Here is a 15,944-nt window from a genome sequence, read left to right as displayed (position 1 = left end):
ATTAAAAAAAAAAAGAGAGAACACAGTAGTTACTACTTCACAGGGCTAATGTAAGGATTAAATAAGATGTCTTATATAACACACTTAGCACTATCATCGTCATTATCCACTCAAATCAGCACTCCCATTCCGTCGCCCAGGCAGACTTTACTAATCCACCATGGCTCCCTCTCTGCTCTACTGAGGCTGGATAGGACCTGTGGAACATTCTGAAAATCAAGCGTAGATGGCACATCACGACACCTGCCCAGTCACCCTCCGGACCCTAGCTCTCTGACAGCAATGCCTGGCGTGGTACCTGGCACTCAGCGGGTGTTCAGAAACGGCTATGCAAAGAATAAAGAGCATAATTCCTTGAATACCTTTTGCAGCATCTCTCGTCTTCTCTTAATTATTAATTTCTGGTGGAGCTTTCTCTTTTCCTGCTTTAAGTCATTGTCCAACTTCTGTTTTATAGAAAAGACTTCTGTCTGAGCCCGCTCCAACAGCACCTCCATCTGGTCTTCATCCAAGTACCCTGCTCTAGGGGAAAAGGGGCAGAGTTAGTTAACGGCCTCCGCAAACTCACCGTTAGCTGGACTGCGTTGTGGCTGAACAGTCATCTCCACAGTAGTTTGGTTTGAATAGGAGAATCTTTACCCTGCAGGAGGAGAAGGGGAAGGACACTCAGATGTCACTAAACTACAGGAGGGGTCAGGTCAGCGTCCTTAGAGATGTGCAGAGAAAGCTCCATGTCAGGAGAGAAATCACCTGTTATGGCTGGAACTGGGCAGGAGTTCCGGGAGAAGGTAACATTCACGGGGACCATGCGGTACAGACAGACTCTTCCAAGAGGAGATGGTGGATTAGGAATTCCTGGTGACAGGAATGGCATAAGCAAAGTCCAAAAGGTAAAGGCAGGGAATACTCTGTGTGAGGGTTAATTCTAGCATCAATTTGACTGGCCACAGGGCAGGTGCCAGATTAAACATTGTCTTTGGGTGTGTCTGTGAGGGTGTTTCCGGATGAGATTAGCACTTGAATCGGTGGCCTCAGTAAAGGAGATCACCCTCTCCAATGCGGGAGAGCATCATCCAACCCTTTAAGGGATTGAATAGAACAAAAGGCGGAAGGAGGAGGAATTCGCTCCTTTTTCCCTGCCTCCTTACTGAGCTAAGACATCTCATCCCATCTCCTCCTGCCCTCGGACTGGGATTTACGTCATCAGCTCCCCTGGTTCTCAGGCCTTAGGATTCAGACTGAAATATACCATCGGCTTTCCTGGGTCTCCAGCCTGCAGACAGCAGATCATGGGATTTCTCAGCCTCCATAACTACATAGCTCATTCCTCATCTCTATCCTATGAGCTCTGTTCTTCTGGAGACCCTGACTGATATACTCTGTTGCCACCGCTATTAGTATGACTCTTCCCAGTCTGCTGCATCCCTGGGCTGGGCCCTCTGCTTAGCACTGGGTAGATTCACAATGGAAGCTTCCTGAAGGAATGAATAGTTGAATGAATGAATGGTAGATACATGTTTTAGAAATATAAGTCTGTGCTAGCCTTTTATTTATTTATGTTTTTGGTGAGGAAGACCAGCCCTGAGCTAACATCTGCCAATCCTCCTCTTTTTGCTGAGGAAGACTGGCCCTGGGCTAACATCCGTGCCCATCTTCCTCCACTTTATATGGGACGCTGCCACAGCATGGCTTGCCAAGTGGTGTGTCGGTGCGTGCCCGGGATCCGAACCGGCGAACCCCGGGCCGCTGCAGAGAGCGCGCGCACTTAACCGCTTGCACCACCGGTGTGTCAGCCTTTTAAAACAGAATTTAAAAATCAAAGGTAAACCACATTTCCCCGGTAACCGCCTACAACAGTACAATGGGTTGTCGGGCACTTCAGTTCAAGGCAAGGAGCTGTTTCTTTCACTTGAGTGAAAATTAATCAGGAATGTCAAGTCAATTGCGGTGACAAATTCATTAGCATCTTTGGGTAGGGAGTGTTCACATAATTTGCACCTTACAGAATCCTCATGAAATAGAGCAAGAGAGCTGCAAAGTTCTAATAAAATTACCCAGGTGGTAGAGCCAATTCATAAAACCATGGATCATGGTAAGAAAGCCAACTTTACAGTCATGTCCCTATTCATTCTTGAGCTTCTCGTAACCTAAAAAGAATAAATTTCATTGTTCACAATTAAAAGAATAAATTTCATTGTTTACAATTAAAAGAATAAGTTTCATTGTTTACAATTAAGCACCTCAAAGACTAGCTGAGAAGAACGGCGGTGGAGGGGCGAGAGGTTGTGATACCGGCCCTGATACCAGTTCCCCTGCGTTAAACCCAGCATATATGGGGTTAAAACCAAAAGCACCCATCCCCTCTCCCTGCTTCTCTAAGTTACATTCATACATAAATATCGTTTTTTTAAACCTTTGTATCCCTGAACTTCACAAGGCAAATAGAAGTTAGAAATTGTTAGAGCCCAGGTGGCCTCATGCTAACATTTTGGTTAGTTATGAGTCCTTGGAAGTTTTATTACAGGGAAACTGATGCCAGATCCACCATCCACCACGGAGACAGACAACCAAGGACACCCACCCGCGGATTCTCTTATCTCGGCATTCTCCTCCCTGCAAGCAGCCTCACAAGGCCAAACGTGGGCTGGTGGGAAGGCGCCGACCTGCAAAGTCACAGCTTCCCCTCCCCTACCTAACACCTCAAATAAAAACCCCTACCTTTTTTCCTTTGGGGAGGTGGATCTGTGTTCTAACTAACTCCCATCTCCTCGTCTGGCTGCCTTTCGATAATAGTAAACCTCTTTCCTTGCCACAAGCCTGGTGTTTCAGTTTTTTCTTTATATGCCCTACTGTGCGGCAGGTAAAAGAACCTGTGTTTGGCTTCCATAACAGTTGTGCTGATGAGAACCTGCGTCACCACCATTCACCTGACTGCATGGTACCCCAGGGCTGCTGAGAAAAGCCACTCAGGATCCAAGACCAGCATCTATATATTTACACCTCATTGCAAAGGTGCATGCGAGAGCCAGCAGTGTGCTAGAGCTCAAAGAGAAGTGGGCTCTCCCATTGCACAGTTAACAAAAGCCTCCACCACTGATTTCTCAGTGAAACGTTGAGGATTTGCTTTACAATAAACCAACGTGGGGAGGGATAGCTACATCAAGATTGGCCATGAGTTGGCACCTACTGAAGTTGAATGACAGGCAAAGGGGAGGTTCACAGTACAGTTGTCTTGACTATCGTGTATGTTTTTAAAATTCTATAATGCAAAGGATTCTTACAACTAGAGCGTCATAAGGAAGGAGTGGCCAGTCATACGATGAATGAGCAGAAGTCTATGTCCTTGGCTGAGGGACGCTGGGGCGACGCGGTTCGTTTGCACCATTTGGGATGGTTTTTGGGTTTACCTCTCATGTTTCTGGATGAGGAGGCTCAGCTGAGCGGCCGCGGTGCTCAGAAGGCCTTGCACCCGGGTGTCTGATGACTGTATGTTCTGGACCAGGTACTCCCTGTGGCCAAATCTTTTACTTAGATGATATCTCTTACTAGCCTGGAAAAAGTCCATTAACTCTTCTACTTTCTCCTGTTTAAAAAGAAAATCGAGAAAATGCGCTAATTAAAATTTAGAGAAAATTCTTTCTAGACATGTAAAATATTACTTTTCCTTTCTGAATAAAATGCACAGGAATAGAAGCACTGGGATTATCACGTTAAACCTCCCTGCCCTTCACAAAGGCTTATAGGAATATCATAGACTAACAAGAAATCAGGGCTTTGAAAAGTGCATTCTAGACCCAGATGGTAAAGAGTTATCAGAACAGCTTCACTGCCCTGAGAAACGGAATGTAAATGTTACTGTCAGTCATTCATCCTTCACCCATGCACAAGGTCACAAACCTCCATGCGGAGTTCCCAAAACACAGCACCACAACAGGTGTTAAGTTCTGGGATAAATGACCCCCAGAGCACCCACACTCAGAGGAGACAAGACGAGCACAGTCACAAAGAGCAGTGAGAAGTTTTTCTCAATCTACAAAATGAACAAAACTTGACCAAACACAAGAGAGTAATAATAACCAAGCTTATAGTGGGTGTCTTTTCTGGGCCTGGCACTGGGCCCAGAGTGGTTCTTACCTCAACCAACTTAATCTAGAGAGAGAGTACTATTATTCCCGTTTCACAGATGAGGAAACTGAGTCCACATCGCACAGCTGGTAAATGGTTGAGCAGGGACTTGACCTCAGCAATGAAATCCCAGGGCCTGTGCTTTAACTTCATAACAGGCTGCCTCCAAAACCCAGCTGTTAACTGGTGCCACAGTAATTAGACCAGCAGTAATTAGAACATTAGCCTCAGTGGTATTATCCCACTGATCGGCTCTGCTCTTTTTTCTCCATCTATGGAAATATTGTCCATGCAATGGTTACTGAAAAGATCATCACTTGGTTCAATAAGCTACATTTGATGCCACAGACAGTGTCTTTTCCACACAAAAACTGTCACATTTCCAGTTGTGGACGCCTGAGAACTGGCACTATCGACAGTGGAAGCCAAACGGTCCCTCAGATGTGGCTGAATGCCAGCATCTCCCCATGAAGTGCTGGCGGCAGAATTACTATAACAGGAACACTGCAGTGATACTCCTATTCTCCACAGAACTGGGTCCATGTGAGCCGGCTGACCTGTGTCCAGCATGGAAGGAAACGCACAGGTGGCGTTCTCCAACACTCCAACAGCTCTGGTCAGAGAAGTCTGTGCCAGGGTATCATTATCACCTGTGTAGTTACTTCTTTGATCCTAGCAGTAACACTAACACACATTCTGTCTAACTTGAATGTTCTTGGCCATTGCCCACCATGAGGAATAAAACAACAAAACCTGTTAATATCTGAGTGATGCCATGGGGTCTGAACACGTAACTAGGAATATGATAGAATTCTTACTTTATTTACTCTCACTGGAGTTTTAGTGGGAAAAACGTAGATCAAAACGGACAGGCGGCTTGTTCTCTTCCCTTCTGGGAGCCTCCTGGGAGTGGCCCTCTCATCCCGAAAGGCTCACGGTGATCACATGGTCTTCTCCTGCCATGGCCCTGCTCCATAGCGGCCCTCACTCACCGGGCCTGGGCCAGGACAGAAATCTGGCACATCACTGCACACCAGTGATTTCACTCTGTGTGTGTGTGTGTGTGTGTGCATGTAAAGTGCTTCATGCCGGCCTCATAAGAAATTCCACAGCAATGTTGACAATCTCAGATAAACTGTCTTCACTATCATCTAGGAATTTATTCAGTCTGGTTCAGCAACATTCACACTCAAGCTTATATGCCAAAATACACACAAATTCACCCAGGAATATCTAGACACAGATCGTAAACCCTACACATACACACACACACACACACACACGTATATGCACAGATATATTTCTATTATTTTAACTGCTATATAGGGTAGACATATATTGCACCAAGCACTGGCTTTCCATGAATCAGCTCTTTAAATCTTCATCACACCCCTGTGAATGTGTTCTATTACCCCCATTTTACAGGTGAGGAAACTGAGGCTCAGAGAAGTTAGGCAATTTGCTTAAATTCACACAGCTGATGGGTCATGGAACTGGAATTCACATCCAGGTCAGCCTGAGCCCAAGGCCTGTGCTTTAAGCCACCATCTGCCCTGCCCCTCACCCCCACATTAAGAGGTGGAAGGAAAAGAAGGTTAGTTCACTGGTACACAGCACCAAGAAGAGGCAGGACTTAACTCTGGGAGCGGAGAAATTCACTGAAACAGTTCAGGAAACTTACTCTTCCCTCATGTGAGCTTGATTTGAGGCATTACCTGTATTTTAGAGTAATCTTGCAGTAGCATTTTAGCTGCCTCTGGCTTCAGTTCTCCTTTGAAAATAGCACTTTTTATCTGGGTAAAAAAGATATTGTGCAGTTCGTTTCTCTGAAAAATCGCCAGCTGCCTGTGAGCCTTGGCAAAGTCTTCCTCCTGCTGCAGGGCCAGAGACCGCCGCAAGCACTCCTGCTCCAGGCCGTGGAGCGTCCTCAGGAGGCTGCTGCACTCAACAGCGGACTGTAGAGAGAAGAGGCAGCACGTGAGAGACTGCTACACCGACACAGGCATGCACAGACACATGCGTGCAGTCTGCAAGTGCACACATGCAGACACATTCACACGTGCATGCACACAGTGCATATGCATGCACACAGCAACACACATTGCACACACACGTGCATGCATAACACAGGAACATACACATGCATGCACACACAGTGCATACATATACACAGAGCTACACACATGCATACACACGGAACACACACGTGTGCGCGCGCACACACACACACACAATGTCCCAAGCTGACAATGATGAGGCTGCTAAGCTCTGGGAAATGCTATTGCAACCTATCCTCCCCTGTTATCTTAATGTTTTCCAGAACAATCTCAAAGTGGAAAATTCAGAGGGGTGGAAATTTGCATATCAAACTGCCTGTAATAGCCTGTAAACTAGAAATATCGGTGGACTGTCCTGTTGGGCTCTCAAGCTTATTTCCATCGCCTTTCATTCCTAACTTAGTTTAAGAAAAGAATACCAACAATCAGGCCCAAGTTGAGATGATTTGGGTAAAAAAAAAAGGCAAAGAGGAGTTAAGAAATGGCCACATGAATGCCTACACTTTTTGTGCTCCAGTGTGAGGGAAGGGAGGAGACTCACCTTGACTGAGTTCCTGACACGTTCTCACTTTCGTTACCTCAAAGGACTCACATCCCAGGAGGGAAGTGTTATTAACTCCACGTGCAGAGGCAGGATTCTAAGCCCGCCCCCAAGACTCCTGGCCCCTGGTGTAGACGTCACGTAAATCCTCTCCCCTTGAGCGTGGACATAAACTTTGACTACGACGGGACAGTCATCCTGTGATCAGGTTATTATGGCACAGGTGAAGGGGTCTTCACGGGTAACTAAGGTCCCTAATCAGTGGACTCTGAGTTAATCAGAAGGGAGATTATCCTGAGTGGGTCTGACTTAATGAGGTGGCAGTCCTGAAAAGAGGGACTGGGCCCTTCCTGAAGAGAGAGACACGTTCCTCTGGCCCAGAAGAAACGAGCAGCACGCTGTGAACTGTCTCTGGAGAAGGGAAGCCGATAGGAGCGAGGGCCTGGGTCTACAACTGCAAGAAAGTGAATTCTGCTGGCAATCAGAATGAGCTGGGACCAGGACCCCGAGACCCAGAGGAGAAGACAGCCCAGCTGAGACCTGGATCTCAAGCTTGTGAGACCCTGCAGAGACCCCAGCTAAGCTGTGCCCAGGTCCTGACCATGGAAACTGAGATGATAAGTGGGTATTGTTTTAAGTCGCTAAATGTGTGGCCATATGGTACGCAGCCACAGAAAACAAACACACTCCACTTCACAGGTGAACAAACACAAACTCAGAGAAGCCAAGGGTCCTTCCCCAGTTCCCACCAGTGCTCAGGAGAGGAGGGAAGGAGCTGAAAGCAAACCTTCAGGCTCCAAGTTCAAACCACAGACACTGGACAGTGCAATGTGTTGGTGGAGCCAAGTCAGGGGAAGGTACATAGGGGAAGGTGAAGCGAAGGGCACAGCAATTTCAGCGGTCAAGGTCCAGAGGGCATGGTCTCCAGGGGGGGCGCGTGGGGTGGTGGCTGGGCTGGCTGAGCAGAGACTCAGGAAGGCAGAAGGCGATGATGGCAGAGGGAAAGGGCTGTACCTCCTCTGGCTAAACAAGATCGGAGTGCTCTACAGCTGCCCGCACTCTCTGAGCTCGGTGAACGGTGTTGCTATCTCCTCAATTCCCCAAGTCACTGAGCTGCCCGCCTCCACTTCCGATCACTCACAAAGCCAACCAAGGTGACACATTCATTCCATCTTTCCAGTTCCATGTACTGACTTTCCAATTTGCTCAGAATCCGGCCCAGAAAGAGGAGTGTTATTTATTTAGGGGTCCCCCACAGAAGCCCAGAAGCCAACACATGACACTCCCCGCCCTCAAGGTGCCCACAGCGCAGCCTTGACTGTGGGATGTGAAGAGCAGTGGCCACAGGGCCAGAAGCCAAAGGACTCCCCTTCGCATCCCTCTCGCCACATCTCCAGGATCCGTCCCAATGTTAATGGTTTGCCTCGGCCACCAGAAAACAACATGGTCTTTTTTAACAGCTGATTTTCTAAAAAGGATTGGATTAGACTTTTCCGAGTCACTCTTCTGGAGAGAAGGGGTTATTCACAGCCGACTTTATCTGAAGTAGAGAATGCACTTCACCCACAACCGTGGGGTGGGCCGTGGGGACGTTCTGCTGCCGAGGGAGTAGCTGGTGCCCAGTCAGGGTGATTCATCCATCAAAGTGACCTTCTTTGTTGACAGCATGAAATTCAACAAGCATCAAACCGCAGTCTATTCTAATTAATAGGGTTGAAATATGGGGTAAAATCCATCTGGCTTCTCACAGCTAGGACAAAAGGCACATGTGCACACATACACCTGCAAATCCTAAAATAAAATGATCTGTCCTTGTTTAGAATTACATTTCTGCTGAAGAGTAAATGATGCAATGATATGTTTGTGTCACAGTGAAACACTCAAGATATATTTTGATGAGAGCCCCCCCACTTCCACAAACACTGCCCTCCAGTGGCAGTGGAGGTCCAGAGGGGTCCAGAGACCTGCAGAAATGTGTTCAACCCCTCACCTAGTCCAATCCTCCTGTGGCGCAGACGATGAGACTAAACCCAAAATAGGGGACACTCCTCTGCCCAGGTCTGCCAAGCAGGGGAGGTCATGTACGGAACTGAGGGAGGTGATTTGGTGTGGGAGGCACTAGGGAGTGGTGGGGACTGGGGCAAAGTAGAGAGAGCAAGCCCTGCCTACAGGGCCAGCCATTACTCAGCCCATCAAAGGGGGCTCTGCAGGAATATGGACCCAGTGTGGCCACATCTTCCTGTTTTTTTTTAAAGAAGCCAGAAGTCTGGATTTTTATAAGAAGTTTTATATTTTAAATATTGGCAACAAATGTGCATTTTTAAAGGTACATTAAAATAACGGTCACTCACCCCCAACTCCCTATTGAACTTTCCACTAAAATGGACTTTTCAGGGAAATGAGGCATATTTATCCTGCAGCTTCAAGTGCCTAGAAAAGCAACTGGTTGTGCGGAGGGGGTGGGGAGCTGGATCAGGAGACAGGCATTTCGATTCTGGTTTGAGACTCACAGGCCTGGGCCAGGCTGTTCTGGAGCAACTAACTGCTATTAGTGATGCTGACTTTATGACATTAAAATGTGAAATCATGTCAGGAAATTATGACTGTACTAAATTATACCCCCCATACTCAGTCTAGCAAGACGGGCAAATTGTAAAAACGTTCTATAAAAATAAATCCATCAGAGATGGTTAAAATGTAAGAGTTCTTGCACTTAAGGAGTCTTTCCCTCTAAGACACTCACAAAGGAGTGAGGGAGGCTCAGGCAGCTCGGGGCGGGACGTGCTGCCTGCTGCTGCTTCTCTAAGTAGCCAGAAGCCCCAGGCTCTAGAAGGGAGCCCCCACACAGAGGACACGCCCTCAACTGCCAGTGGCTGCTTGCCAGAAGCTGGGCAAGTCACTTCCCCACTGGGCCTCAGTTTCCCCTCTCAAAGTGGGAAGATCTCACACTCTCTGACTGTTCTATGTCACGGGCTTCTTTAAAGATTATACTGAATGGTGAGTCACAGTAAACACGAGAACAGGGCTGACACTGCCAAGCACTGGTCTCAGGACTGTGTAAGTGTGAACAGTCCCCTAAGACAGGCATGATCATTATCCCCAACTTAAGGATAGGAAAACCGAGACCCAAAAAGACTGAGCAATGTGCCTTCCGGAAGAACAGAGCGAGGATCGAGACTCAGCCATCTGCCTTCAGAGGCTACAGCTGTCACGACTCTCCTAGGGTCTCTCAGCAGAGAAATGCTTTGAAATTGTAGGGGACTACACAGGCGTTTAAGTGTGAACAGATTTCCTCTTTGTCCTAATTACTGGAATTCCTAAACTTTATTCAGAAAAACTGATACTGCTCATTTTGCTTTCGTTTTTTTTAAACTGATTCTTGGTTGAATATGTCCAAAATATTTTCATGCATTTTATTTAAAGATGGCTGCAATAAATGTCCAGAGAGTCAAGTGGTCTGGGGTTTTGTGAGACGGAGTAGCGTGCAGGAACTGGAAGGGAATAACTACTAAGTCTTGCAGTTCAGATGCTAATTTTGGAAGCAGGTTAGTGCAAATAAAGTGACCTGTCTCTGAACAGGGTGACCTAGGGGATCCAGAGCAATGGTGGCCTCCCGCTGCACGCCAGGAGGACGGAGGCAAGCAAGAGCCCTCAGGGCCCTCATCCCTTCTCCACGGCCCCAAGCCTGACGTAACTAATGAGGAAACAACTAAAACTGCATTGCCCAGGCAGCCTCTCGGTGGCAGAAGCCTTGGAAAGGTACCAGCCCACCAGGACGGGCTCACATGGCACAGGGCAGCAAAGGGACAGGACGCCCGGTGCACGAGGGTGGCAGTGAGGTGCAGTGGTTGGGGCGCCCTGCCTGGCTGTGAGTCTTGGCCTCACTACGTGTCCCTGGGCAGGCGACCCTCCCCATGTCTGCTTCCTCACCTGTAAAAGTGGGATCTGTCAATCCCCCTCACTGAGTTGGTGTGAAGATTCGATGAGAAGGTCCAGGTCATGTGCTTAGAACAATGCTGGGCACACGGTGAAGGCTACGCAAGTGTGAGAGCATTTAACAAAAGCAGAAAATGTTCATACTGGGATGCTACGTGAAAACAAGCAGGATGTCAGTTATGTGAACTGTACACACCTTCCTTTGTTTAAAAAATGTATAAAGCAAAAGAGGACAGGAGTGGGGGCCACCTTAGCATGGCTGCATCCAGCCTTGGGCAGCAGCAGGGACTCGGCAAACAGGCCGCATGGATGGTCAACCACTGTGGACTGGGCGGGGTTTCAAGGTTTGTCTTTTTTCTTTTGTGAGGAAGATCGGCCCTGTGCTAACATCTGCCAATCCCCCTCCTTTTGCTGAGGAAGACTGGTCCTGGGCTAACATCTGTGCCCATCTTCCCCCACTCTATATGGGATGTCACCACAGCATGACTTGCCAAGCGGGGCGTCGGAGCGCGCCCGGGATCCGAACCGGCGAACCCCGGGCCACTGCAGCGGAGCGTGCGCACCTAACTGCTTGCGCCACCAGGCCAGCCCCCCTCAAGGTTTGTCTTTTTATTTTTGGAGCTGGAGTTGGCAAACTTTTCTCTAAAGCACCAGACAAACATTCTAGGCTCTGCAGGCCACATATTTTTTGTTTTGTTTTTATTTTTTACAATCCTTTAAAAATGTAAAAACCATTCTCAACTCATGGGCCAGGCAAGACTGGGCCTAGTTTGCCAACTCCTGCTGTCCAGTACTTTCCAAGTTTCCCTCATTGACCAGGTATTATTTTTACAGAAAAATAATTATAAAAACTTTAGGAAAGAAGAGAAAGAGAGAGATAACAAGGCTGAATCACTGAACGGGGCACTCAACATACCTTTTTTCAGTCCCAGCTCAAGGAAACAAGATGTTGACCAGGATAGCCATGGATGGAGATCAGAGAGCAGGGTCAGCCAGGGGCACTGTGGTGGGCCGAACGGTGGCCTCCACAAAAGATACATCCACACCCTAACCCCAGAACCTGTGACTGTGACCTTATTTGGAATAAAGATCTCTGCAGATGGAATTAAGTTAGTGATCTTATGAGATCATCCTGGATTGCTGGGTGGACTCTAAATCCAATGACAAGTGTCCTTATGAGAGACAGAAGAGATGACAGGGTCACAGGAGAGAAGATGGCCATGTAAAGACGGAGGTCAAGACCGGAGTGATGTGGCCACAAGCCAAGGAACGCCTGGAGCCACCACAGGCTGGAAGAGACAAGGAAGGACCCTTCCCTAGAGACTTCAAGGGGGCATGCCTGGCTGACACCTTGATTTTGGATTTCTGGTCTCCAGAATTATGAAGCAATAAATTTCTGTTGTTTTAAGCCACCAAGTCTGTGGTAATTTGTTACAGCAGCCACAGGAAACTCCTATACGAGCCAAAGAAAAAACAAGGCACACCCTAAGACAAGACGCGTGTTAAGACAAAGGGAACCCCCAGGTGGGAGGGAACAGGTGGGGGTGAGACTGTGAATCTCACCTCTTTCCTTTACTGCTCAGCTCCCAGCCTGACCACAGATGACCACCTGAGCGCTGTGAGCTGTCAACCCAAGAGCTATTTATCCACTGCTGGGGGAATTCTGTGGACAGCCAGCAGTCTGGGGAATGGAAGTCAAGAGTTCAGAAGCTTGTTCCTAAGAAGGTGTTAGAACTCCCTAGGATGGTAGATTTTCAGAACAGGATACATGGGCTCAAGTCACACAGACTGAACAAGAATCTCTTTCACAGGGGAAGAGAGAAATCAGGCTTCATTTGGTCTGCTCAGGAAAAAACTCTGCCACGACTCCTTTCAAGACAGCAACTGGCACATCTCGTAGAGAAAGGAGTGTTGATCTCTGACCACAGAGGCCTGTCCGGGGAAGGCTGAGGGGTCAGAGCTCTCAGAAGCGAGCACTGCACGGACAGCCTTCTGCACCCACGCCCGGGGCTGCATTTCCTGCTTCACTTCTCCCAGCCTCCCCGAGTGGTGAATGCCCTGAGTCTTGTTTCACAGACTTAGGCTCACTAAGGCCTCCAGGAGCAGAGATGGAATGTACTAGAATGTGAGTCCAGCTGTGTCTGACTCCGGAGCCTGTGCTGGAGAGAAGTGTGATCCAGTGAAGTGCAGTCCAGAGGGACACACGTGCACACTGACCCCACGACCTCCCTGAGCCATGCTCTCTGGGGATGAGGGCTTTCGACTCTCCCCATGACCTCCCAGGGCCCCAGGAACATCTCTCTATTATAGCCTAGCTCAAGGATGTCACATATTTTTATATGTGAGAAGCCTTCTTTAGACTATGACGTTTTTGGATGCAAAAGCCGTGTCTCATTTTTCTCTGAACCTTCTCAGTGCCTGAGAGACAGTAAGTAATCAATAAATGCTTTCTAAAGAATTCTGGATGGATGGATGGATGGATGGAGGGAGGGAGGGAGGGAGGAAGGGAGGGATGGATGGATGGACAAATGGATGTGTAGATAGACAGGTGGATGCAAGATTTGTGGGTGGATGGAGGGATAGGTGGATGGGTGAATGGATGGGTGAATGTGTGGTGGGTGGATAAACCGATGGATGAGTAGATGAAGGGATGTGTAGATGGAGAGATGTAAGGGTGGTGGGTGGATAGACAGACGAGTGGGCGGATGAACGGCTGGGAAGATGGGCGGTTGGATGGATGCATAAGTGATAAATCTTCAAGAGGAAGGCAAGAGGCAAGTGGGAGCCTTCCTTTCAAGGCCGCCTTACCCTCTCACTAACACGTTTCAGCAACTCTTCTGCTTCCTCCATTGCCGCCGTCTCCCTCTGGTACTGGTTCTCTGTCTTCTTTCTTGTTTCCAGGTCACACTCAGCCGTCAATGCCACCATCTTCCGATCATACTCCTCTTGTATTTCCTTTTCCAGCAACAGAAACTGCTTCTTGAAAACAGCACCCATCCTCCTTTCTGCTTGAGGGGAGAGGTGGCCACTGCTGGTCAGATTTTTCAGCAGAAGAGCAAAGATATCTTTGCTGATTTGGGTTCGACAAGCCTCCAGGTCTGAGTCTGCCCGGTTCAGGGTTGCAATCTCCAACCTGGGGAACACAAAGGTTGAGAGGTTTATCCATTACATAAAATCACAACAGAATCCAAAGTTCTCTCAAAGCTAAGAGGTTTTAAATTATTTGTAGGTAAGGCCTTTCTTTTTTCCTTTTCCCTCCTTCTCTTCCTTTTCTCCCTCCCTTCTGCTCCAGCCAATACTGAAGGCCAATGACTAAATTAGCAGGTTCTTATTCAGTAAATTTTCAGGGTACCAGGCAGGAAATTACAAGGAATATAACTAATATAAGACACGGTCTTTGTCAACAAGCAACAAGTCAACAACAACAAGGAGACCAAGGGAAAAATGATAATATAGTTAATATATTTGGAAGATTTTAAAATAAAGTTAATTTTACTTTTTTTCCAATTAAAAATTAATTTATGGACATGAAAATTAAATGTAATGTGGTACCCTGGATAGGATCCTGGAACAGAAAAAGGACATTAGATAAAACTAGGGAAATCAGAATAAAGTATGGACTTTAATTAATGATGATGTATCAATACTGCTTCGTTAATTGTAACAAATGTACCGTGTAAGGTAAGATGTTAATAATAGGGGAAAATGGGTACAGGGTATGTGGGAACTCTGTACCATCTTCTCAATTTTTCTGTAACTCTAAAACTGCTCTAAAAATAAAGTCTATTTGAGAAATACACATGAGATACTTCACAGGGTCACAGACTCTACAACTTGATTGCCACGGTTGTGGCACAACTATATGCACTTGCGGTAACACATCAGAAGGTACTCTTACTATGGGTGAGTTTTATGGTATGTTAATTATACCTCTATAAAGCTATAAAAAGGTGCATAGGAAAAAATTAATTTATGTTCATGATAGAAAATCTAGAAAATAAAGACAGAAAAAGACTTCATTCACTGTAGGTGCATCACTTAATCAGAACCAATGAAGACATTTTGTTGTATTTGCTTCCAGTTTTTTTCTCTACGCATATTTTTTTCCACCCAAGTACAATTTGGTCCTTTTTGTTCAGTTTACATTGTAACAGGCATCTTCCAGCGGTGTTTAAAAACTATAAAAGTTTCCCTTATGATGGCTGCAAAATATTTCTTCATGCCATGCATCATGATTCAATTAATCATTTTTCTTTTTTTTTTTAATTTTTTGTTTATTGCAGTAACATTGGTTTATAACATCGTATAAATTTCAGGTGTACATCATTATACTTCTATTTCTGCATAGATTACATCATGTTCACCACCCAAATACTAATTACAACCCATCACCACACACATGTGCCGAATTATCCCTTTCGCCCTCCTCCCTCCCCCCTTCCCCTCTGGTAACCACCAATCCAATCTCTGTCCTTATGTGTTTGTTTATTGTTGTTGTTATCTACTACTTAATGGAGGAAATCATATGGTATTTGACCTTCTCCCTCTGACTTATTTCACTTTGCATAATACCCTCAATGTCCATCCATGTTGTCCAATTAATCATTTTTCTAGTGTTGCACCTCTGGGTTACTTGAAAATTCAAAATCTAAAAGAACCCCAAAGTCTTTGTAAAGAGTTTTTGATATTCAAAATGATTCCTAAGTCCAGTTCCCACAACGGGAATCACGGGTCAAATGTTAGCAACACGTTTAGCCCCTAGAACATCCTGCCAAACCGAATCGCTGTCCAGAAAAGTTCCTCCAGCGACGCAGTTGGATCCTTATTTCACCCAGCCCCCTACAATGTTTAAAAATCTTTGATAATTTTATAGGAGAAAAATGTCTCCTGATTGCAAAAATATAAGGGTCTTAAGAAAACTTTATTAAGTAAATTTTTAAGCATTGAAAAGTAGACAGAATAGTATGACTCCCAATGTAATCATTATCCAACCTCAAAAACTGTCAATATTTACCAACCTTGTTTTATCTACTCCTTTCAATGTTTGAGCATTTTAAAGCAAATCTCAGATTTTTTTATTTTACCCATAAATTCCTCAGTATGCATTGTTAACTGCCAAGGATATATATAAATATATATACACACACACTCATGTGCGTATGTATATCTATATATGTGTATAAATGTGCAAATCTATGTCAGTTTTACCTAACCTTGATGTCATTATCATATTAAATAACATATTATCCTATCATATTTCAAATGTTAACAATGATTCCAATAGT

The 15,944-nt window shown here is 46.2% G+C and overlaps 1 protein-coding gene across 1 annotated transcript in view; it reads right to left on the bottom strand.

Moving 5' to 3' along the window:
* The window catches only part of EVC2 (EvC ciliary complex subunit 2), a 138,440-nt gene that overhangs the window by 57,828 nt on the left and 64,668 nt on the right, over positions 1 to 15,944 (bottom strand). The window contains exons 10-13 of the mRNA XM_058546710.1: positions 13,468 to 13,792; positions 5,841 to 6,080; positions 3,408 to 3,583; positions 363 to 522 (exon numbers count right to left, since the gene is read on the bottom strand). Of these exons, the coding sequence (XP_058402693.1) occupies positions 363 to 522; positions 3,408 to 3,583; positions 5,841 to 6,080; positions 13,468 to 13,792 (901 nt within the window). The remainder of the gene's footprint in view (positions 1 to 362; positions 523 to 3,407; positions 3,584 to 5,840; positions 6,081 to 13,467; positions 13,793 to 15,944) is intronic.

Source organism: Diceros bicornis, chromosome 8 (assembly GCF_020826845.1).
Source record: "Diceros bicornis minor isolate mBicDic1 chromosome 8, mDicBic1.mat.cur, whole genome shotgun sequence".
Classification (NCBI taxonomy): Eukaryota; Metazoa; Chordata; class Mammalia; order Perissodactyla; family Rhinocerotidae; genus Diceros; species Diceros bicornis.
This window is presented reverse-complemented; position numbering and strand designations above follow the sequence as displayed.